We start from the raw sequence: 25,783 nt of genomic DNA on the forward strand, positions 1-25,783 counted from the left end.
TTCTGTGAATAACGCGCTCAGACAACGTTTTCAATTTTTTTTCCTTCTTCGTACGTCATGTCAGTTTCCTTTTAACCTATCCTAGGAAACCACACTTAGTACCAATAATAGGGGGACGAGGCATGCTGGGAGTTGTAGTTCAAGAAACAAAATCCCACGTTATAGCTCCAAAGGTTTTACCCTCGAAAACAGCACCGATGCGCCGGACGGACAACGGGCGCGCGCACGGTTTTGTGTACACGTTTCCTACGCGGTGCCCCCGCGCCTGCGCTGAAGCGCACATACGACGTCGCGGAGCCGAACCCTCTTGGGACGCTGGCTGACTCTTCTAGATTCGCCTCTAGAGTTTCTGTCGCGTTGGGTTTTCTCCGGAAACAGCCGGCCCCTTCCGGCTTTGCGGCTTTCTGGACGTAGCTTGCCCTCCATCCTGCCATTAGGTGGCGTTTCTGGCGGTCATTTTCTGTTTCCGGTTGAAACTCTGAGGCCATTTCCGCAGGGTAAGGGGCCAGTTAGAAATGTTTATCTTGCGTTCTGAATTGGCTGTTCAGTGGGAAACATGGGACAGCAGGGAATTGGAATTAGTTAATTAAGAATTAGTTAATTGGAAACAAATAGGAGTTTATTTTGGTTATTTAGTTGCATAAATCGGACAATTCATTTCTGAGTCTCAGCGACATTACCCCTTGCTTAAAATCTCGCAGTGGCTCCCCGTTGCCAGTAAACTTAAGACCGCTGGACCGTACCTAAATTGACCGTTGCCTGTATCTTCAGTTTAGTTCAGTTCAGTCGCTTAGTCGTGTCCGACTCTTTGCGACCCCATGGACTGCAGCACGCCACGCCTTCCTGTCTATCTCCAACTCCGGGAGTTTTCCCGAACGCATGTCCTTTGAGTCGGTGATGCCATCCAACCGTCTCATTCTCTGTCGTCCCCTTCTGCCCTCAATCTTTCCCAGCATCAGGGTCTTTTCCAATGAGTCAGCTCTTCGAATCAGGTGGCCAAAGTATTGGAGTTTCAGCTTCAGCATCATTCCCTGCAAAGAAATCCCAGGGCTGATCTCCTTCAGAATGGACTGGTTGGATCTTCTTGCCGTCCAAGGGACTCTCAAGAGTCTTCTCCACCACCACACTTCAAAAGCATCAATTCTTCGGCGCTTAGCTTTCTTTATAGTCCAACTCTCACATCCATACATGACTACTGGAAAAACCATAGCCTTGACTCCACGCACCTTTGTTGGCAAAGTAATGTCTCTGCTTTTTAATATGCTGTCTAGGTTGGTCATAACTTTGCTTCCAAGGAGTAAGCGTCTTTTAATTTCATGGCTACAGTCACCATTTGCAGTGATTTTGGAGCCCCCAAATTAAAGTCAGCCACTGTTTCCCCATCTATTTCCCATGAAGTGATGGGACCAGATGCCATGATCTTTGTTTTCTCAATGTTGAGCTTTAAGCCAACTTTTTCACTCCCTTCTTTCATTTTCATCAAGAGGCTCTTTAGTTCTTCACTTTCTGCCATAAGGATGGTGTCATCTGCATATCTGAGGTAATTGATACTTCTCCTGGCAATCTTGATTCCAGCTTGTGCTTCTTCCAGCCCAGCGTTTCTCATGATGTACTCTGCATATAAGTTAAATAAGCAGAGTGACAATATACAGCCTTGACGTACTCCTTTTCCTATTTGGAACCAGTCTGTTGTTCTGTGTCCAGTTCTAACTGTTGCTTCCTGACTTGCATACAGATTTCTCAAGAGGCAGGTCAGGTGGTCTGGTATTCCCGTCTCTTTCAGATATTCTCCCCTGAATTGAAATTTGTTAATCCAGCTTTCAAAGATGTTGCAAATTTAAGCATGCTCTGAGAAAGAAGAAGAATTGGAAGTAGGTTTTCAGTAACTGTTGGTATGTTATGGTAAGGGGCGGTAAGACATAATTCTGAGTCCTTTTTACTGAACTGCCAAGGGACTCTTCTTCCATTTTTAGACTGAAGCAGAGTAAATAGATAATCATAAAATGTTAGTTCTAACCAAAGGCAGCCTCCAAACAAGCTTCCCCTTTCATACATACATTGTTTATTACAACAAGAGGTGAAGCGTTTTACCCCTCCTTCCCACCATTCCTGCTCTTAAATCTGAGCAGGCTTTGTGACTAGCTTTAACTAATACGTAGAATGTTCTGGAACTTCTATGGTACCTCAGGCTTTAAAACTGTTAGCTTTCACAGTGTGCTTCTTACCTAGCTACCATGCTATGAAAACTACAGGGCTCATAGAAGAATCCTGAGACAGGCCCAGCTGAGCTCTCAACTGACAGCACTAATTACCAACCAGAGAAGTGGGCCATCTTGAATGTTCCAATCCAGTAGCACCCACAAATTACGATAGTCTTAACTGGTGTCATATGTAGCAGAGAATTGCCCAGATGAATCTAGTCAACTCAAAGAAACGTTAAAAGAACATGACTGTTGTTTGGGAATAAATTCCACTAAATTTTAGAACAACTGTGTGTCAACAGAAAACCAAATCAGTCAATGCAATGCTTCTCTAATTAAAAGTGTTAGCAGTCAGTTAAAACCAATACTGTTTGTCCAATAAAAAACTTCTGTTGACCTTATATAATCTAAGGTTGCAAGTTTACACTGTGTCCCAGGGCATTTCACAGGCAATGTCTCATGGGACCCTATGAGGTAGTACTCTGATTTTACCTACTTTGAAATGTGGGAACAAGCTCAAGGCAGTTTCATGGTTTAGTCAGCTTTACTGACTGCTCAGTGATAAAGTCAACATTTGCTCTCAGGCAGTCTTAACTCCAAAGCCTATTTTTTAAACTTAAAGTTTTATAGCAGAAAAGGGATTTTTATGAAAAAGAGGTGGGGTATCATAATCAGAACTGGGTAAGGTTAGAGACTAGGTTTGGAAGCTACACAGCCAAGAACCTCACCTAAAAGCCTGCTCCAGAAGTGGTCCAGTGAAAACAGCAGTCACTGCAGCTTGCAGTGCTGACACAGGGACGCTGCACAGGGTCTGGACACTGGCACCAAGCCAACTTGTGCCAGAATGGAGAAAGTCATTACCTAAGAGTCAGAGCTCTGGGCTGAGTACTTCTAATAAACATGGCCTGGGTCATGTTCCCATGCTGGTCAGAGGCGGCTGGGAAAGCAAATACTTTGTCATTCATTGAATTTTATTAAGCTTCTAGTAGTTTGGCCACCTCATGCGAAGAGTTGACTCATTGGAAAAGACTCTGATGCTGGGAGGGATTGGGGGCAGGAGAAGAAGGGGACGACAGAGGATGAGATGGCTGGATGGCATCACTGACTCGATGGACGTGAGTCGCAGTGAACTCCGGGAGTTGGTGGACAGGGAGGCCTGGTGTGCTGCGATTCATGGGGTCGCAAAGAGTCGGACACGACTGAGCGACTGATCTGATCTGATCTGATGAGGCAGGCACTTCTAGATGCTAGGGAAACAGAAGCACAAGTAGTATAGGTCAACCTTTCCTCTACTCATCAAAGTTTCCATTCTAGAAAGGGGCAGACAGACAATAAGCAAATAAACAAGCAGAACATAAAATTTATCAAATGGTGAGGAGTGCTATGAAAAATAACTAAATAAAGCCAGGGGCCAGGGATTAAGCCCTATTACGGGTTCTGGGCGGTCCTTCTGGATAAGGTAAGGACATTTGAGCAGAGACCCAAATGATGTGTAGAAACTGCATCTTCAGCTTGTGTTTGTGTGTGTTTGTGTGTATGTGTGCCCACATTTTAAGTAGAGACCCTGCCTCCATTTCCCACCCATTGTGAGGCCACCGCTATTCTGTCCTTCAAGCTCTGTGAGGTACAGGAGAAGTTCTGGGACAAGTTTTCTATGCCCAGAGAAAGGAGGTCTAGTCTTAACTCTGCAACTACAGCAGTGACTGGCTACCTGGCCATGCACGTGGGAATCTGGAGGAAATTTTAGTGGGAAAGAGACGGGACTAATGAAAGAGGGTGATTCTGAGATGAGACATACATAGGCACTTGCTTCCATCAGTCAGTGATTTCTAAACTTCTTTGTGTATCCACAGTGGTAAAAATCTTGTGCCTCCCCATAAGTCTTTGTATTTATTTTAAAATCACATACATGTACTATTGATTAGTGTAGAATATATATTTAAAACATGCACAAAGTAGAAATAAAATTTTTTAAAATGAAAAACAGTATTTTGAAAACATTTTTGTTATTTATTAACAGTAAAAAACAAAGTCCTAATTTCTCTCAGTAAAGAAAGATGAACATACTTTATTGAAAATGCAGTGTAATACATTTTATTATTTTTAAAATCTTGGTCTAACACATTTGGGGCAACAAGATCACATAGTGATAAACATTTCTAAACATCCATTTTCAAATTTCTCTCTTCATTGCATGAGCTTCTTTTAAAAAGGCAGTCACTTACAGTTTTAAAAAATTACTTTTAACTTAAAGGGAACCTTTAAATATGTTCATTTCTTTCAGAAGATCAGCTAGGCAGTTGTATCCATCAGGGAAGAATCAGAAAAAGAGAAACAACTGCAGGCTTTTCAAGCAGAAAGCAGTCAAGTGCAGGGCACTGAGATGCCCGATGGCGCTATTAGAGGACCTGCAGGAGCCAGGGGAAGTCGCTACTCACATTCAGCAGTTCAGAGTATCAGGAGGTTGCTGCTCTTACATAGGTCAGAAAATAACAGGGAACCCCCCCAGTGCTGATCAGAGCTGCTCACCCCACCCCCAAGTACTCATATAGGAGCTGACAGGAGATTACATGTGAGCTGCGGAGAACTTTTAAGTCTCCCACGGATGGCCCATTTTGCTAGGCGCTGCCGCTTTTCCCTCCCATCCACAAAATAGCCTATGAATACATCTGGCAGAAAGAAATCACATCCAGAACCTGGAAGGCAAGGAGTTTGGGAAATGTTTCCATAATTCTAATCCCTGTGATACATAAAAGGATGTAGGAATGAATGCTGGCTGCCAAAAACCAGGCTGTAGCCCACACAGCAGCATACTCCTGAGCCTCTGGTCATCACAGAAAGGGACAGCAAGTGAGAAACACTCGCCCCTATCGTATAAGAAAAATAGGTAAATTTTAAGTTAGACAGCTCTTGTAAATCCTTTTAAGCAAGCTAATCACTGCATCAGTGTAGCTTATGTATTTTTATGTAGTCTACTTCCCATTACATGGTAGTTTCTGCTTTTTAAAGGTCTTACTTTAAACATTAACCTTACCAATAACATCCTGTAGCATATAGACTGCAGTATGTTATAACACTCAGAAGCAAAGGTGCCTATTAACCAGCAAGCCAGACTTGCTAGATGTAAGCAGAATGCAATTTATCCCTCCCACCACTGCTGCTCATGGACTTCTTCCTCTCTGGCATGAAATCCTGGGTGGTTCACATAGCTTTTCCAGGGAATAACAGGCAGTTGGCTTTTTTTTTTTTCCCTCCCCTCCCCCCACTGACCCTGCTTTGGTTTTTTAAAAAATTCAACCTGTTTAACATTAAAACTCCAAACTTGTTTCCATAAAACTTTTCCCCGTTGTCAGCTGCGGCTGCCACAGGCTGAAGGTGAGCAGTTAGGACTGCAGGATGGAGCTGACTTCTCCATCTCCCCTGAACTACTCTCCCACTCTTCAAATGTAACCTCTTCCTGGAACAAGCTGGATTTGTATAAACAGAAAGCAAGTTGTTTTCTCAGGAGTGCCCCTACACACTTGCTGTAATGATTTGTTATGCTTGGATGAAATTCATGGCTTTTTTTCTTTTAGGTGACAAACAGGTTAAAGAGTTATCATTTTAAAAACAGTCTTCTTTTTAGGTATGAACCAGTCTCATCCAGTATCAGATCAAAACTGCAAACGCCAGTTTTGATTTAACATTTCTCTCCTCCTCCAGCCTGGAAATGTGAAGAGAAGGGGGACCAGGGTCAGTGTCATTTCTGTTTCTCACCCCCTCTTGCCTCCTTGCTGGCTGCTGTTGCAGCAGCAGTTGCAGCAAGGGAGAGAAGAGATGAGGTTTCTTTCCGTTGGTAGAGAGATAAGCTGGTGTCTGTGACCTCTAGGAGCAGCAGATTGCAGCGTTGCTTCTTTTTTTATAGCTCAATAGTTCCTCTTTCTCTGGGGATCTCTCAGCTGCAGTCCCTTGTGGGCCGTGTCCTCTAGTTACTCAGGATGCCTGCACCCGCCGCTTAGTTTCCAGGATCCGCCCCTCCACTGAAGTCATTTCATCCATCCAGGTGTTCCCTTTGGCTGGGTTCCTTCTTAAAATGAGCAAATCTGATTCCCTTTCTTGAGAACCACATCGGACCCACAGGAACTCAGGAACTTTGGCATGCAGTCATGCCACACTCCCCATGCAGCCTTCTCTCCTCTAATGTCTTCTCCAGGAGCTAATCACCTACTCCTCACTTGTCTTTAGACTTTAAGGAGTAAGTCAGACTCCTATGTCCCTCAGATTCCACTGGAGATGGGTCAAGCCCTCCAAACAGTCCTGTGGAGGGGCCCCCTCATTTGGCACGAGTTGAAGAGGAAGCACCCTGACCCTCTCCTGCTTGGGCAGCAGAAGGGAAACGTCCAGCATATTGACAACTGCTTCCAGAGGAATCTTCTCACATTTTCTCATGGAGCCTGGAGGCAGGTGCCAAGCCAGCTCATCCGTCCCAGCACTGAGCTAGTGCTTCCCAGGATCCGCTTCACAGTCTCTTAGCACGTGGTGCACAGGTAATCTAGTTCCCTTTCCCTTTAGAACGTGGATGGACTTGGCACCTACTGTTTTGTTCTCGGCCTTTGGGGTTTCTGGTGAAACTGACACAGAGAGAGTCCCACTTTAGTAAATGAAGGTACCATTGTCAGACCTTCCTTATGGAACCCCTGTTCTTTCATCAGGATGCCTGAGGCACTGCAGGCAACACGACTAGTGAACTAGACTGCCTGAATGTACAGTTAATACAGAACTATTAATACTTGTCTTTTCGTTTTAGTGACTAAGTCATGTCCAACTCTTTTGTGACCCAATGGACTGTTACCCACCAGGCTTCTCTATCCATGGGGTTTCCCAGCAAGAATATTGGAGTGGGGATTGCCATTCCCTTTTCCAGGGGATCTTCCTGACTGAGAAATTGGACCCGTGTCTCCTGCATTGCAGGCAGTTTCTTTGCCCTTACATATTAATTATTAAGTATATCTTATTGACTTGTTAAATTTCAATATTATATATGTTTATGGGGCTTCCCAGGTGGTGCAGTGGTAAAGAATCCACCTGCCAGTGCAGGAGACGCAAAAGGTGTGGGTTAAATCCCTGCATCAGGAAGATGCCCTGAAGAAGGAAATGGCAACCCATTCCAGTATTCCTGCCTGGAGAATCCCATGGACAGAGGAACCTGGCGGGCTACAGTCCATGGGGTCGCAAAGAATCAGACACGACTGAGGACAGGGACCTTGACCTTAACATATGTTTATATAGAGAGATAGCTATTTTTATGAAAACTATGTATAAGACTTCTTTTTTGCGATATGAAATCATACCTTTAATCTCATCATGAAAACGTCTTAAAAATATCCTTATAAAAATTCTCCATAAATATAATTTAGAAGGAATTTTATTAATACTTCCTTTATTGTTGGATATTTATGAACTCTTTCTTGATTAAACACAGTGCTGGTGTGAAAATCTTTGTGCAAAGGTATTAGCTGACATTCTGAAATATTTCCTAGAAGTTGAAAATTACTGTAAGACTCGTTTTTCACATTGTGGAAGATTAGATGTGCAGAGAAATCTCAATATAAGACACCTTAAAGTGCTGGGTGAAATTTCCATACACATAAAAATATTTTTTCAACGTGGGAATGAGTAAAAGAAGCCAGAATAACCACAAGTCAAAAAGGAAGAAAGGGAACAATAAAAGTAGCATTTACCCTGAGGGATAATCCTGGTGGCCTGCTATCCCTGGTGGCCTAGAGTGTGGATTTTAATTTGCCTTAGTTAAAGTCACTTAGTCGTGTCTGACTTTTTGGGACGCCATGGACTATATACAGTCCATGGAATTCTCCAGGCCAGAATACTGGAGTGGGTAGCCTTCCTCTTCTCCAGAAGATCTTCCTAACCCAGGAATTGAACCGGGGTCTCTTGTATTGCAGGCGGATTCTTTACCAGCTGAGCCACAAGGGAAGCTCTAATTTGCCTTAGGCAGTCCAAAAAAAAGAGAAAGCCTCAGATCACCTTGGTGGGAGGTCAGATCATGTTGCTATGCTCCTCAGTCGTGTCCAATTCTTTGGGACCTCACAGACTGTAGCCTGCCAGGCTCCTCTGTCCATGGGATTCTCCAAGCTAGAATGCTGGAGTGGGTTACCATTTCCTTCCTCCAGGGTATCTTCCTGACCCAGGGATTGAACCTATATCTCCTGCATTGGCAGGCAGTCCTTTACCACAGATCCACCAGGGAAGCCCAAGTCAGATCATAAACTCTTACAAAATGATGGCACCCCCAACAATTAACCTTATTGCTGGGAATGAAAACAATATCCCCTGACCTCACCGAGAGGAGACTTTTCTGTCTCAGCTCAGGGCTGGGTGGCACGTGGGGAAAAGCTTCTATACAAGAATTCTTAACGACCAGCAGTAACCACTCATATACATCTGTGGCTGGAAAGTTATCCTATCTCTGTGGCCTTGAAATCCTTAAGCTGAACATTTAGTTTGAAATGGTCTTGGATTAGCAATGTCCCTAGAAACCTGGAAGCAGCAAACTCAAATACTCTTTAGAGGAACACACTTTAAATCCAGGCCTCAAAGAATGCACAAAGTCAAAGTGCAGGGGAGCATTAAAAAAAGAAGAAGAAGAAATCACCAAACACATGCAGAAATAAGCCAGTATAAGCAAGTTAGTAGAAAAACTGTAGGACTGGACCTACAGTTGGTTCAAGATCTTACTCTGGTGTCTAGAACTTTATGGGTCTGATGCTCCCAACCCACTAAGCACATGCTAGGGCCCTGACCTTGGTCTCTCTCTTTAGTACACTTTATGGGTCTGATGCTCCCAACCCACTAAGCACATGCTAGGGCCCTGACCTTGGTCTCTCTCTTTAGTACACTTCACCAGCTAAGAATACTGCTAAACCCAGGAAAAAATAAGCTCATTTTTTTGAAAATGAGATATTTGAGGAGTATAATCACAACAGAGACAATAAATGCAACATACCGTGCTAGACAAACCAGAATGGAACAACACTGATCAAAAACTTGAGCATAATAAAAGTCCTCACAAACAGGATAACAGTAAGAAACAAGCAATTATGTAGAACTAAATGGAAATATATATGAAATATGTAATAGCTGAACAAACCCAATACAGTGGATAAAAACAATGGCTACCTAGCTGAAAAATGAATAATAATCTAGATCAGCTCAAGGAATTTTCTTAGAAAGTATTGGAAAGGGATGGAAAATGTGAAAGAACATTTAAGAAATAATAATAAGTCAATATCTGAACAACATGAATCCCACCCAGAAAGAGAGAAAATGGATTTAGGGAAGAGATCTTAAATCATAAGTAAGAACTTTCAAAAATTAAAGATAAAAAGGACTCTAAAGGTCTCATGGAGCACCAAATAGAAGAATTATGGAAAAATCAAAATTTTGACATATTACATGATATTTAAGAATATAAGAGGGAGGGGATATGTATATACTTATGGCTGGTTCCCATCGTTGGACAGCAAAAACCAACACAACATTGTAAAGGAATTATTCTCCAATTAAAAATAAAAATTTTTTAAAAGACAAAATGCTAAAAGCTTCTGGAGAGAAGAAGCAGAAAGCTCACAAAAGCTTAAGAATTAGATTTATACTAGTCTTCCTAAGAAATACAATGGAGACAAGAAAACTGGTGAAGTGAATTCTAAGTGAATATAGAATATATTTTCCTAAGGAAAATAACCTAAGAGTATTATATCCAGCTAAACTATTACTTAAATGTAAGGACAGAAAGATATATTCAGACATACAGAAAGATATATTCAGACATACAGGGCCTTAGAAAATTTACAGCACAAAAAGTCTCTTTGAAAGCCCTCCTGCTTAAGTGAGATGAGTCAGAGAAAGACAGAAACTGTATAATATCACTTACATATGAAATTTAAAATATACAGCAAAATTGTGTATTATAAGGAAGCAGACTCAACAGATACAGAGAACAAACTAGTGGTTACAAGTGGGGAGAGGGAAGTGGGTAGAGTACAAACTTAGGTATAAAATAAGCTACAAGGATATACTATACAACATGGGGAATATAGTCAATATTTTATAATAATGAATATAACCTTTAAAAATTATGACTCACTATATTGTATACTATAATATACAGTATTTTACATCAGCTGGGAATGTAAAATGGTCCAGCTCCTGTGGGAAACAGTTTGATGTTTCCTCAAAAAAATGAAACATAAAGTTACCATATGACCCAGGAATACCATTCCTTGGTATATATACAAAAGAACTGAAGACATATACTCCACAAAAGCTTGTACACAAATGTTCATAGCAGCATTATTCATAATATTAAAAAAGTGGAAACAGCCCAAGTATCTATACTAATAAATGGATATATAAAAATGTAATACATTCATACAAAATACTATTCGGGATATAGATAGCTTGGATATTAAATTTAATATTAGGGCCAAATATAAAGAAAGATAAGCAACATTATATATTGTTGAAAAGAAAAATATATCAAAAAGATATAACCAAAACAAATACAACATTGTAAATCAACTATACCTCAATTGAAAAAAAAAAAAAAATAGATATAACCATAATGAACATATATTCACTCAATATATGCCAAGACCGAAGGAAAAGGAAGAAGATGCACATAAACAAAAACAGAGAATGAGAGCAGGAAAACAAGTACAGATGCAACAGAGATTATATAATAAAAATATTTTTAATACACTTCTAAGAAATTGTCTACAAGTGGATTGATTGTATATAGGTGCTATAGGACAAGCAATTGACATAATTCAACTCATACTTAACAAGATTTCCAGAAAATTAGGAATAGAATTTTAACTTCATAAAAACTATATACCAAAAATATAGAATAAATGCTATACTTAAAAGAGAAAATTTTCCCATTAAAATAAGAAACAAAGATGGGGACCCTGGCTGCCCAGTGGCTAGGACTTGGCACTTTCACTACGTGGGCCCAGGTTCAATACCTGAGGAGGGAGCAAAGATCCTACAAGCCACATGGCATGACCAAAAAAAAAGTGAAAAAATTGGAAGAGGAAATTAACGTGCCATTATTTATAATTATATGATCAACTCAGTTAAAAAATTAATAATCAGACAAGTAATTAGAAGAGAATAAAGCTGCTGGATTACTAACTCAATTTGTGAAATCAAAAGCATTGATCCCAAGAAAACCACTAGAAAATAGATTAACATAACCATTTCTAAAAACAACAAATCTAAAGTACCTAGAAATCAATACATAAACAATACCTTTACAGAGAAAATTTAAAAGGTTTACTAGAAGACATGAAAGAGGATTTTTAAAAATGAAGAACAAGAAGCGGAACAAGAAGCAAAACTAAGGGTGGGTACCTTTGGGATAGAGGGAGTGGGGAAGTAAGAAAGGAAGGAGAAACCTAATTTATCATAAAATGAGGAAACGAGAGCTTCTATTAAGAGATGAAAACCATGCGCTATGGATTAAGGCACACAATTAATGCACTGCTTTGCATTTGCGGTACAGTAAAGCAGAAATGAACTATATACAACACATACTGACACACAGTTTGAAAATGCAGCAGCAAACTATGATGGGAGAGGCAGTAGTTGTCAGAGGGTTACATGTGAAACCTGACACTTTGAGTGCAAGGGCAGAGACAGAGGTGAAACTGAATCACTGGATAAAGCTTTATTTCTCTTCATGGCTTCACGTCAAGCTTTACTTCTCTCCAATACAAGCGGAAAAAGTGGAAGTGGTGATTTGGACTCCAATCAGTGTGGACGGTGAGAAGCTATGACAAAATTAGACAGCGTATTAAAAAGCAGAGACATCACTTTGCTGACAAAGGTCTGTATAGTCAAACCTACTTTTTCCAGTAGTCATGTATGGATGTGAGAGTTGGACAGTAAAGAAAGCTGAGTGCCGAAGAATTGATGCTTTTGAATTGTGATGCTGGAGAAGACTCTTAAGAGTCCCTTGGATACCAAGATCAAACTAGTCAATCCTAAAGGAAATCAACCCTGAATTTTCACTGGAAGAACTGATGCTGAAGCTCCAATACTTTGGCCGCCTGATGGGAAGAGGTAACTCACTGGAAAAGACCCTGATCCTGGGAAAGATTGAAGGCAAAAGGAGAAGGGGGTGGCAGAGGATGAGATAGATAACATCACTGACTCAATAGACATGAATTTGAGCAAAATCTGGGAGACAGTGAAGGACAGAGGAGCCTGGCATGCTGCAGTCCATGGGGTTGCAAAGAGAATGACACAACTTAGCAAATGAACAGCAACAAAGCTAGGTTTACCTCTAGACTGCTCATTACATGAACCAAAAGATTCCCTTAATTGTTTTGCTTAACAGACTTTTAGAGCAGTCTCCCTTTACTTTATATGCCAAGGGACTGACACCTGTGATGGAAGAAATCTTAACTGGTATTTATCCACTCTTGTACTTTTAAATATATATTTTTTAAGATTTTTAAAAGTACTGGTTTCACTTATATATTTGGGAATATTAGAGCAAGAGGAAGCATGAATTTATGCAGGGGAGAAAAAAGAGGCAGAAGAGACAGAATAACAGTAGCCACCCTGTATTAGTTCTCATGTGCTAGGCACTATGCTAGGTGCTTTCCATACCTTGTCTCTTAATTCAACAACAAAACCCTCCACTGGGAATCATCCCTGCAGAAATGAGGAGGCTGAACGGAAAGCCACATCTTGTCTGAAGTGCCACCTTCATAAAGGGGACCTCAGAGCCCAAGTCTGATGTCAGCCTGTTCTGCACACTGTGCCATCCTAGTACAGAAACGATAGTGGGGAAATAGTGAAGGGACAGACACAGGGACACAGACGAGGTAAATATACACAGAGACAGAAAAAAAAACAAGCCACATCAGGGCACGTTCCGATGAGGAAGAACTACCGTATGAGCCAATACCCGTCACTGCCCTTTGAAAAGCTCGTGCCCTCACCTGCAATGTAATGCAATCCTTCGAGCACCCAGAATCAGCTCTTCTGCTTTTACTTCCAATTTTCAAAACTCTTTAAAAAATATTTATTTTCTCAAATATTCCTTAAAGCTTTACATGGATATGAAGCAATGTTGCAGATTCAGACACTGAGTTTCAAATCTGAATGTCAGGCCTATTACAAAACAAACGTGCGACTGCCGGTTTGGTTATGCAAACAGACACCAAATACCTAAAGGACAGCACAGTTAGACCTGTCATAGCTAGCTAACCGCTCATCAATAACTGTGCTACTGTAGCTATGCAATACTATATGAACTGTCAACAAGTAAAGACAGATCTCTATGTACTGAGGTGGAATAACCTCCAAGATAATGTTAAAAAGCTGGATACATGTTTATGCTTTTAACTGGAGAACTTGGTGGCAGTAGTTGGTCTGGGGAGAAAAAGGGGGACAAGGGTAGGAAAGATGCTTTGCACTCACTGTCAATCATGTATTTGGTGTTTTTTTTCTTCTACCCAAGTGCAAGAATGATCTTTCCCCCTAAAATCTTTATATCAAGCTGTTCAGTTGTGTCTTCCCTCTAAACCAGATCCAGTTTTGGGGTCTGAGTGGGAAGAAATAAATTATTTATTTCCCCTCTCCAAGTGATTAGATAGCAAGAGGCTCCTTCCCATTTTTTTCCCCTTTTCTCCAACTAAACCCACCTCTTTGTTTCTTTACAAAACTCCCAAACCAAAAACTTACTCACGGTATCCACGTTCATTGAAAACCCGTTTATGTAAAAAGATAAAGCATTTCTCTCACCACTCTGTATTTTGCAGTGTACGTCCATTTTCTTTCTGTGCATATGCATGTGCATGAGCAGTTATTAGCTCACACTTTTCTGCACTAAAGCTAAGGTTGGAGATGATTTCTTGACTACATGGACAAGTATAAAACACACTTGCTGCTTCAGTTTTCTGTATTCCTGTGAACCAACTCCTCTGGACATCTGTCCCTCATTCAATTCAGCCTCAGAGAACAGGCTGCATCTCGTGTTTAATTCTTGGCTCTAAATTGACTTGGTTAGTCTGAAATCCTTAACTCCTTGGGCCATGTTTTTTCTTCTTAAAAACTTCATATATATATATATATATATATACACACACACACACATACATACACACACCATACAATCAATAATAACACAGAACTAGTATAAATGATAATAAAAGCTAACATTTATCTAGTACTCACTATGAGTCACTGTACTAAGTGCTTCACATGCCTTATATATAATTTAATGTTAATCAAAGTTACATGAAAAAAAGTATTCCACAGTCGAAGCTTGAGGAAATTATGGCTTTAAAAAATCCTATTTAACAATGGCAGCTTTAATACGTTAATCCACATTTGCAAGATGGTAGTCAGATTACTTAGCTACAAATTTGAGGGGCTGTTACTCCCAAAAACACACTTTTGCAAAACTACTAGTTTTTCGTAAAAGCACTTGCAGCCTACCCTCTCCTGCCTGAGGACCATGTCTTTAAACTTCTTCATCTTAATGACAGTGCATTGAAAATACACTTAAATACCAGGACTGTTTATATTTGAGGGCATATGTTCTTTTCTGTATCTTATATGCACATATACAGTTATAAATGACGAAACTGTTCGATTTCTCTCACAAATTGCTACCTTTTCACCCTCTTTCCCAGTCCCTACCTGGATTTCTAAGGTTAAATTCTTTTTTTCACTTTTTTCTCATGCCAATATTTTCCCTAAAGAAGTCCTCTACAAGTAAGACTAAAAGATGCTCACTTATGCAACTAGGTGAGCATCCTGCATCTACAACTGCAAGCCCTGACCCTGGAGGCAGGCATACGCCTACACAGGCACACACCCTCTAATCTGAAGGAAGAACCTAGTAAGCCTGCGTTCCAGGACTCACACAGTCTGGCTTCCTCTAGTCACCCCAGCACCCACCTCACACCAGCCTGGCCGCCTTCCTGTTTCTTCCTGAGTCTGCTCAGGATGCTCCCTTTTCCTCCTTCCCAGTCAAATCCCATTTATCCGTGGAGGCCCAGTTCAAATGTCATCAACCTGACAAGGTCTCCTCAGATCTTTCCAGCCTATTTTCTCCCCTGCTCTGAACTCAAGTGGCAGGTGGCCATGGACCACACCTTTGTGACACATTTTGAACTGTAACTTGTCATATGATTGCAGACTCTTTGTAAATACATGGAGGGTAGGTAGGTAAATACATGCCTCTGATTTCTGTATCCCATAACACCCAGCACAGTGTGTTACAAGCAAGAGATACTTCAGCACCACTGAAAGAATGAGATATTAAAATTCAAGTTAACTCAATGATACAACAGACACAAGAATAATATGTACATTCCTCTTTATTTAATACAACAACACGTAACACATACAAAAAGAAAAAACACTCATGTAAAAGGCCCTGTCGCAAAGGATAGACAGGAAACATCTACACAATCAAATAAGGCTCCTGCTTTAAAACAGGGGTTTGCTTAGCTACACTTGGAATATGAGCAAGGCTGTTGCGAAAAAAAGAAAAAAAAAATCCCTGCACTGAAGGAGTATATATATCAATGGGGTCAATTTACTAAATTCACAGATCCACATCTAGGAATGTTTAAATCCTCTCACATATCCAAAAGTCATCAGGGTTTTATGAAATGTGATTTTTTTGGGGGGTTAAAAAATTTTACCTGTCCTCCTCTGTCTTTAGAAAATAGTGACAAGAGCTCTCTAAAAACTAGAGACCAGCAAACCACCCAAAGTTTGGAAAACTTTACCATTAAAGTCCAAAAAGTGTGTAGAACTGAGAATTCAAAGGCAAGATGGCAGTGGGAAGAAGAATTTAACTTAGTCATTTCCTGATCAGTCACTAGGAAACACAATGGAAACATCTAGGCTTAGTGCAGGGTTCGGTAGCAGCAGTTTTGTCCATATTCCTGCTCTCATTAGAGCCGGAAATTAAACAAGCACCAGTTCATCTCAAAAGAGCCTTATACAAACATACACACATACATACCCACACCCATTCACATCTCATCACCACCCCCTTTTATTTAAATTTATTATTATTATTTTTTACTAAAATAATACAAAAAAGGGAGACAGGTATATTTACAAAAATCCATGGCTGGTACAGTACATAATTTTTAAGACACACTAAATGCTACAATCTTTCAGGTCCTGAGATTATTACAAATATCAACTCAAAGCTGTGTTCAGGTCCAGTTTTAAAGGAGGAAAAAAAAATTCCCAAAATATTAAGTCACACATTTATTTAAATTTAAAATACAGCATATCCCTTCAAGTTAGCAAAAACACACCTCCCTAAAAACAACTGCAATATGGTAGTCAGGGCCGTTCACCCAGAGGAGCAGCAATTATTTAGGCTCCTTCCTTCAAGATGCATTATAAAACCTGTTGGCATCTATATAAAGCGGGGAGGTGGCTCAAGAAAGAAGATGCTGTGTAACCAGAGGGACATTCCTCTATACAGTGAGCATTCACTGTATAAATAAGTCCCGTTTTTCCTTCTGTTACCAAACAAAAGTCTTTCCTTTATCAAAATTCATACTGCAAGAGTTGGAAATATGTGCTTACCCAGACTAAAAATCAGAATCCTTATTTCCAATCAGTTATAGCAAATCGGTCTGCAGTCCCACGATAATTTTTACAACTGCAAATAAATTTTCTTGCTTGTAATAAACGAGAAAACACTCATCATTTGGTTACCTTGGGAGACTTTGATTAACTTATTGTTTGGGGCACAAAATTTTCACCAGCCAGAGATTTCCTTTCCTTTCCTTTCCTTTTCAGCTTGCCAGTGTTTAGCAAGCAACAGATAAGGAAGGGCAAGCTCTAAGATTTACATACTCTTAAGAACAATTAGATATTTTTGATACATTCTGTAATATAATTTTTCAAAGACAGCCAACAATAGAGCAGTACAAAGCTTGAATCCCTTCTCTGGAGGCTGGCCAAAAAAATTGTGTGTATGTTGGAAACCTACCTCTACTGGTGCAAGGGCCCCTTGCTTATCTACAAGTCTCAGAAGGTCTATGTAATTAATTATGTAAGCATAGCCAGGATTTTAAAAGTTGGCCAAACTTGGTCAACTTTCCGACCACCTATATAAAACAGTAATAACTCTGTCAACTGAGAATAATTTCTCTTTTAATGCCTCTGGCCAAAATTGGGGGTAATTCTTGGTAATTTCACAGGTACAAGAAAGAAAACCCAATATGCTGGCACAGGGCACACTACTCCTGCAAACAGATGAGAGAAGCGAAAAAGGAGGGAAGTTTATAGCCAGAAGGCCATGAAATGTAATATAGCAGGCTGTCACATAGAAGAATATGCCACTTGGCTAGTCTTGGTTACTGCCAACTCCTAAATGTGCTTGGAGGGTAGATGGAACTGTTAAATTAAAAAACAGTACCTCCACGTTATCTAAGGTAATAGTCACCTTGCTTGTGTTTCAATTAAGTTTCTGTTAGTGCTTTGTTATAAAATATTTTAAAACTAGACAAGATAAAATAGGATTATATTATTATTGGCAAAACAGTAACAAATAATATATCAAGAGTTTTCTGAGGAACCTAAAATTGGTACTAAGGATTCATATGGCCTTTCTGACGCAGAACTTTGTAAAGTAGGTTTATTCCAGAGGAATTAATGAAAAGAAGCAAGGCAGACTATTATGTGAAATAGAAGCCCAACAAATAATAAAAACAAATAAGAGTTCTCTTTTGAATAACCTTGAAAAGTATCAAGAAGAGGCCATGCAATGTAGCTACTACTATATTATATAGTAGAGAAATCTATTTAACACAAAGGAGAAGAGAAAAAAAAATTCAGGTCACCAGTGATGATTCTAAGTCCTGGACATATAGACCCCCTTAATTATACTACTGAGATTTATTTATTTATTTATTAAGTATTCTTGACCTGTTTGGGTAACAGTTCGGAAAAGTGTCCAAAATTTAAGTACTAACCTGCTCTAAAATGGACATATGAAAGAAAGTCTGAAAAGCATAAGTATTACATATTACAGTATGAGGAAATTAAATAAAGATCGCAAATAGCTACTTTCAAGCAAATGGTACTTTGGGAATATCTGAGAAAAATATCAAGTTTTTCAAAGGCAGCCTGATTAAAATCCTACCAGTCCCTGTCTGAGTGTGCTGGGATGTAAACAGTCTCCTACAACATGCCTGTAGTCTTTACTTTCAAATTCAGTGGGGACCCAGCGTAGATGACCAATGTGAATGAGAAAAGGAGGTGAAAGTTTAACCTTTCCTCCCCAGACTCTTAGCAACTTTTATTCTAGTGTAGCCACTGGTTGATGAAATGGTTGAGAGCTCAGACTAGAGAAAAGAAGAATGAAAACTAAAGAAAGTGAAGAAAGAATGAGAATCTGACATTAATATTTAATGCCACTTTATAATGATAGTCTGACCATCTGTTTATTAGCTCCACAAACCTGAACACTGTGCCAGAGAATCTAAAACTTTCTCAGAATTGAACACTGGGATGGTTTTATCTTAACAACCCGAAGACATTCCATGATTCTAACTACAGTGTGCACCAGAATCTGTACTTAGTTTTTGAATATAAAGTTCACATTTTAGGACAGATGGACACACAAAATATCTCTATTTTTATGTTTCCATTAATTTTCCCGAGAGGAACAAACACACATTCAACAAAACCCTTATGCCTTATTTCTTTGGGTAGAAGTCTTAATTAACATCTGTTATTTAAAGAATGAAAAAAAGAGGAAGAATGTGGAAAACATGTATATTTATCTGCATAGTTGATATTTAGAGGCTACTAACTAAGGCTTTATCTGGAAAACACAACAAAAAACCAAAAAGTGACTTTTAAGGAAAAACATCCTATCACTAGAGAGGGCCTCAGCCAGTTCTGGGAATTAACTCAGAGGCTTTGTCTTCTTGGGCCTGGGGCCTTCTCCCGACTCACTCAACACTGGATCATTTGTTCCTAATCACCTGACATTCTCTTTCCTGACCCTGAATATGTGCTACAAAATCTACACACATGTCCTCACAAATGGTGCTCAGCATCTAGCTCTAACAGAGAAGCAGCATCCAATGTTTCCTGTTGTTATTGTTTTAAATGATAAAAGGAAAATTCTATGTATTACTGCTTCATATACCCGATGGAGGGAGGGTAGGATAAGATGACCTTCCTCTCGTCCCTGGAGCCGGGCAAAATATATTTCTTTGTACCCCGACCCTTCCCATGGCTGCCCCAGCTAGGAAGAGAAACCTGCCTCCTCTCTCCCATTTTTCTACAACCTGAGCAGTTGATGGCTCCAACTCTTTCACGTTAAAGAAGCATAAATGACAAAGGTAGACTGGCTAAAGTACACCTAGCAGACTGTGTAGTGCTTGCCCCTTCAGTGCAAAGCTGGATAAACCTATGGTTACAGGAATAGTACACAATCTCTACAAGGAGACCCCCATTCATTCTTAGAAAGTTAAAACCTTAGCTATATTCATCACTGAACAAGTAATATAAGGAAATTAGGCTGAGAACATGGCAAAGTGAGGCAGATAAAACATTTGGGATCATTAATCAACTCTAGTAACCAATCATTCACACTTTAGCTAGCTTCAGCTCCACAATCTTGGCAAAAATCACACATGTAATAATACCATAAACAGCTTAAAAAAAACAAAAAAACTACTTATAATTAGGAAACTTAGTGTTATTTACCCCCTCCCCTCTTATTAACCTGAAACTAAGCATTTTATCCAACCACAAATATAATATGTTTAAATAACACATATGTATCTAAATTAGAATTCCAGTGATTTTTTTTTAAACCTAAAAATCATATGGTGCTTTTTATACCCATCATAGGGAAACATTTTTTTAGCCTCTGCAGGAAGATGATAATACTTTTTTAAATTATATAGGACATTTTAGAAAAACTCAAAATATTTTTGAAAAAGTCTCTGATATCCCTGGGAGGTAGGTGAATATTATTATACCCAATTTTCTAATGGGTAATCTGAGGCACAAAGGTTAAACAATATTCCCCCTAAACACAATAATTCAAGAGTAACATGACTGAACTGAGGCCACCTGATAACAGTCTTGCTATCAAGTAACACTGCCAGGAGCCTCTGCTTTCTCCTTTTTGGCCACCAGTCTCCTCAGTTAAAATGTATTTAAAAGGGGGCATTTATTAGATATATTTATACTGGGTTTTGAGGATTGGTTCAACTTAGTCTCCCTTCACATGTCACATCTGTTTTCAACAAGAAACAGATGAACACTAATTACTGATATTATGTTATTTTGCTCAAGGGAGAAACATAAATAACCATTAAATCATATTAAGCCAAATGTAATTATTTGGCAAATGAGAAAACTGAAGCTCTCTCAAGAATGCCATGGGTTATATGAGTGTTTCCCTCCATATCTGAAGTCCTTCTGCTTCTAAGTTTATTACCCTTTTAACAGATACGCAGCTATATGAATTCTTCAAAACCCATTTTCCAGAAGAGTATATGGTGCATTTTTAATATGGACAAAGTTGCTAACTTGCTTCGAAACTCAGAAACAATACCATGGTTCTAACTCTAGCTCTCCTGTGTCTTTAGTCTTGCCTGACATCAGGTACCTTATCAACTTGACCTGGAAAGACTCTTGTTATTCCAATGCTTTCTCTAGTATTACACATGCCAAGTCTGAAGGGCACAGACCAGTGGATTACATCCAGGAGCAGCCAATGAGCCCACTAAATTTATTTTAGTTATAGTAACTGACTTGTTTTATATGTAGTTGTTGTTCCTATTAACTTCTACAAACAGATATTCAAAGGGCGAACACAGTATCTTGTGAGAAGACAATTTCCCAATCTACCCATTCAAATCAACTAAAGGCAATGGAATAAACAAGGCAAAAATTTTGCAAACATTAAAAGGGGAGTGCTTGGAAAGGATGCAATGGTACAGCAGCTACCAGTTTTATATATATATATATATATATATATATTACATATGTATACAAATATACACACATATATATGTATGCATGTATGTGTGTATCTTACACATATATCCATATACATATAAAGAAAAAGAAGAATATTACAGCATGACATGATCTTGGCAACTCTGAGATTCTTCCTCCTGAATCCCCTGACGTTATTAGCCTTCACTTTAGGGTATCTGAGAATAGTTTCCAAAGAGGGGAAAAAAGAAAGCAAAAAAGGCACTTAACAAAGACAAAGGCCTGAATTGAATATGCTTTAGAGGAGTAGTATAAGCCATTTTACCAGAGCTAAGAAATGATTTACAGAGTTAAACCTTTCCTCTTAAATTTTATAAAATAAAACTGTCTAACATGTTTCTAATCATTTACCTACTACTGCATTTGTCTTCTGCATCATTATTAGAAAAACAAAAGCCCCCTAAAAGCAAAAACCAAAACAACAAACAAACAAAAACAACCATACATACACAACAGCAAGTAAAAGTGCCCTTCTGAGAACGTAAAGTCAGCAGAAACTGCAGCGCTGCAGCACGGGGGCAAGGTCTCAAGTTTGGCCCGACTGCAGATTTCTCTCACTCTTCTAATTTAAAACAGGACAAAATGAACATCGACCAACAAAAAGAGCAAACAAAAATCCAAAACCTCAATGATGAAAAGAATACAAGGACCAGTGTGCTTTTATGGTACACCCTTAAAGTATCCTAGTTCTACACATGGGTCAAATTATATGACAAAGCCTCCCAGAAATAAAGAAATGTAAATTGAAGTTGAACATTACAGGCAAAGTTCATTTTACAAATGTAGCAGCAAATCTGATAGATTAATTGGAGTGCTAAGAGATGATCCCAAGGGACACAGTATTCGCGTAATCAATGGTAGTTTGAATAACAGTAGAATTCCATTTCAGAAAATGTCTTGAACCAAGTAGAGGTGGAAAGGGGGTGTGGTAGAGGGCAACGATAGGAGAAAGATTAGAGGTGTCTGCCCTTTCCAAACCTGGGTAGTAAACAATTTAAATCTGCTTTGGGGGTCGGGGGGAAATCCTGGGTTAAATATCTTTTCAGTAGAAGTTGTTTTCATACAGGTGTCAAACCCACAGCATTCAAACAGGTGTGTGCCCGGTTCTTCCGTCTAGCTGGGTGATATGATAAACCCTATTCAGCTTCTATGATGTTAAAAAAAAAAAGAAAGAAAGAAATTTGGGCTAACAACATCCATCAAAGGGGTGGCAGGCATGAAGGAATGTGCTGACACAATGCTCTGAGTCCCTCAAAATCAAGATTTGGGGACCTCAGATGAACTTCACTTCTTCCCCCAATACTTAATCTCTTCAGTTGGTTTTAAAATCATGATTTCTTTTACCCTCTGATCTCAGAAGCAGATGAGAAAGACTTATAACCAACTGGTAATGAAATTATTGCTTACATCGATTGTGGAGGCTCTGAATGAGCTTGACACTTTGCTCTCAGTCTCCAGCCGAGGCTCAGCACTGCTATCTCTGGAGACAGCTCTGCTGATCATTCATTATTGCTTGTGAATACTGAGGATTAACTTGTATGTACAGTAACAGCTTATACGTCAGCGAAGGCAATTTAAAATACAAGACCGTTGAAAATAGCTTCCTTTTCCTGAATCAAGAATCCCATGGCATGGGATGTAACTGTGCTGATTACTTTTACACTGGGATGCTGCTAATGCTCTTCAGAAAAGACACATTGCTCTATAGCCTTTCCAATTACTCCCCACTTTAAAAAATAACATAATTTGATTTTCAAGTGCAAAAATAGAATATGAGTTGCAAGCCTCTGTGCTAAAAAATAACTGATTTGTATGTATGTTTTTAGTAAGAAAAGCTGTAAAAATAGGTGACCGTACAGTATGGACACCATTTTCAATGTTATGATCTAGGAAAGAAACAGGTATTTACATGCAGTAACTCTCTGATCATACTTTTTAAGAAATATAAGGATGTTTATTTGATTTGTACAACATAAACGGGCAGTCTGATTGAAATGGATGAAGGTAATGAAAATGTGATGGGGGTGAGGCAGCAGTTCTCACAGAATCAGGATTGAAGAGAACAGAATAAAATCTCCACAGAGGAGGCCTCAGAGCCCAGAGCCCTCAGGTGTTTCGATATGGGGGAGGAACTGATAATCCCACTCTTCTCGAATGAAGACAGAATCATGGGGGGTCTTCATATGGTGTGACTGAGTTGATGGGTTTAACAAAGTTGTCATTCCTCAACTTAAACTACCACTGAACTCATCTATCGATAAATATATGTGTACAAAAATACACACACAGATGAATACACGCACCACTCTCCACCAGAAGAGAGATGAATCTGCATTGTGTTCTCTCCTTGTTCAGGGAAGTAAAATGAAGGTGGCTTCTCAAAGGAAAATTCCTAAAGATTAGCAGACTTTTTTCCCTCTCTAAATTAGATAAAAGCAAGAGGTATGCTACATTGGAAGAACTCAAGAACTGGATAAGCTTCCCTAGTTAAAAAAACCGAACAAACTTTAATCAAACATTCTCCATTCAAGTCAAACCTATCTGCAACATCCCAGTATCCTTCCAAAGTATCTACTAGGGTTGACAGGACATTCTTATTTGCTTTACTGATTAACTAAATTCTTAGAGGCAAGTAATTATATCAATGATTCCTTTGAAATAACCCTTTCCCCTTATTGTAACAAGTTCTTGGAACTAAAGTTTTCAGTTATTAACTTTTTTTTCCACTGTAAAGTAAGCCAATATGACTCTGAAGTCAAAATATGGGCTTACAGATCTAAAGCATTGTGTTAATTTATTCAGTCCTAAAGCCTATTTGCAACTTTTGCTTATGAAAGTAAAAAAGGGCCCGATTAATACCCTTATCTGGATAAATATTAATGGTACTGGGGGACTTGTAATGAAAACATATGTAAGAAATCTTGCTACTACCAATCTGGTGCAGTTTTTTTAGGTGTCTGGCATTATTAATGGACCAAGCTTACACCATTCTTGTGAACAGTTTGAAAACATTCGGAAGCCTAAACAGGAAGAAAAAGACTAGAACAATGATGAGGTGAAAAAAGTCAACAAAATGTATCTAAACACTATAAATCTCTCCCTTAACATCCTTTGTTGAACATGCAATTTGCATGAGGAAGCTCTAGTAACGGAGTTTTATTATCTGCAGGTTTACTCATATATCAATACTCTAAGTATTAGTAAAACTTTAAAATCTCAAATGCTCCAAATCAGTTTCACTACAATGGATATAGGGAGTAAAAATACACTATGATTGTTATAAAAATAATCCCCTGTACACAATGATCCTAATTTAATTCCTCCCTTTAAAATACCATCTTCAAAATTCCCCCCAAATACATATATGCCATTTGAATGACCAATGAAGAAGCACTGCAATACACACTTATACCTGTTTATATCAATAGTTAATAATCACCTGAAATACCACTAGCTAAAAGAACAGAAGGAGAGGTTGTGAACTAAAGTGATGTTGGGGGAAATTGACAGTTCATACTGGCAGGCCTGCAAAGGCTAAGTGGACCAAAGCTGCAGTCCTACAACAAAGATCCCCATTTCTCAAGAGGAAAATGTGAACACAAGTCACATTTTAACATCAAGAATGGAAATAAGAATTAACCAGTCAACACCAGATGCACAAATCACCTGAAGAAGAGAGTTAAGTACCTGCTTCTGAATGGAAGATGTAATTGACCCTTTTACAAAAAGGGGACATCTAAGTTTCATCTGTTATGAGCAACAGGCTCAATTTTTTGACTTAAAAAAATGTAATATATATCACTGTGCTAAAATAACTTTCCTGAAACATCTTTAGTCCACTGATTTACACAGGAGTTGCTACACACTGGAGAAGATTCAAGTTTGTTCAGGATTTTTGAGGGTACATGATTTATACTCAGCTATTGTCTGCATCAGACATAGGGCCATTAAATATTTTTTGTGGCAAATTAGCTGCATAGTCCACTCAGACATGACCATTACTCCTGACAAACGCCTAATTTGGGGTATACTGCCTTTTATTATGCAACTATGTCTACAAGTGTTCAGATCCAACCCCCAGGATGGATGGAGTTTACCCAAATCCTCAATTTCCTTCTTCCTGCCCAGGGAAAAATCAAATTTGTATTTCTGTGGGTTTGACAACTGAGTCTCTTTCAAGTCAGTTAATATGGTAACTTTGTCTTTCTTTAGAAGAGACTAAAGGTCACACTTAACTTTGCACAAAAGTATTTCTTCCTCCTGCACCTGGCTTTACTCAAGTAATGTTTTCTTTTCTTTTTCCTCCTCACCACAGTGCTTGGGACGAGAGAATGTAAACATCGACAGAACAGCAGCCCTATGACCACACGAGTACTTTCCCATCAGGTAGGTTCCAACAGCCAGCCAAGTGTGTCATCTCCTTCGCTTGCTGGGAAGTCACTGAGATTTCCGTGGTAATTTAGTGTCCCCTTTACTTTGGCCTCCATCTGAGAAAAGAGGTG

The 25,783-nt window shown here is 39.2% G+C and overlaps 1 protein-coding gene across 2 annotated transcripts in view; it reads right to left on the reverse strand.

Moving 5' to 3' along the window:
- Positions 1-15,580: 15,580 nt before the first annotated feature.
- Positions 15,581-25,783, reverse strand: part of UBN2 (ubinuclein 2) — a 79,538-nt gene continuing 69,335 nt past the window's right edge. For both annotated transcript variants that reach the window (XM_070369195.1, XM_070369196.1), the window contains exon 17: positions 15,581-25,768. In XM_070369195.1, coding sequence (XP_070225296.1) covers positions 25,719-25,768 — 50 coding nt within the window. In that variant the 3' untranslated portion in view covers positions 15,581-25,718. The remainder of the gene's footprint in view (positions 25,769-25,783) is intronic.

The sequence above is a fragment of the Bos mutus genome, chromosome 4 (assembly GCF_027580195.1).
Source record: "Bos mutus isolate GX-2022 chromosome 4, NWIPB_WYAK_1.1, whole genome shotgun sequence".
In the NCBI taxonomy this organism is placed as follows: Eukaryota; Metazoa; Chordata; class Mammalia; order Artiodactyla; family Bovidae; genus Bos; species Bos mutus.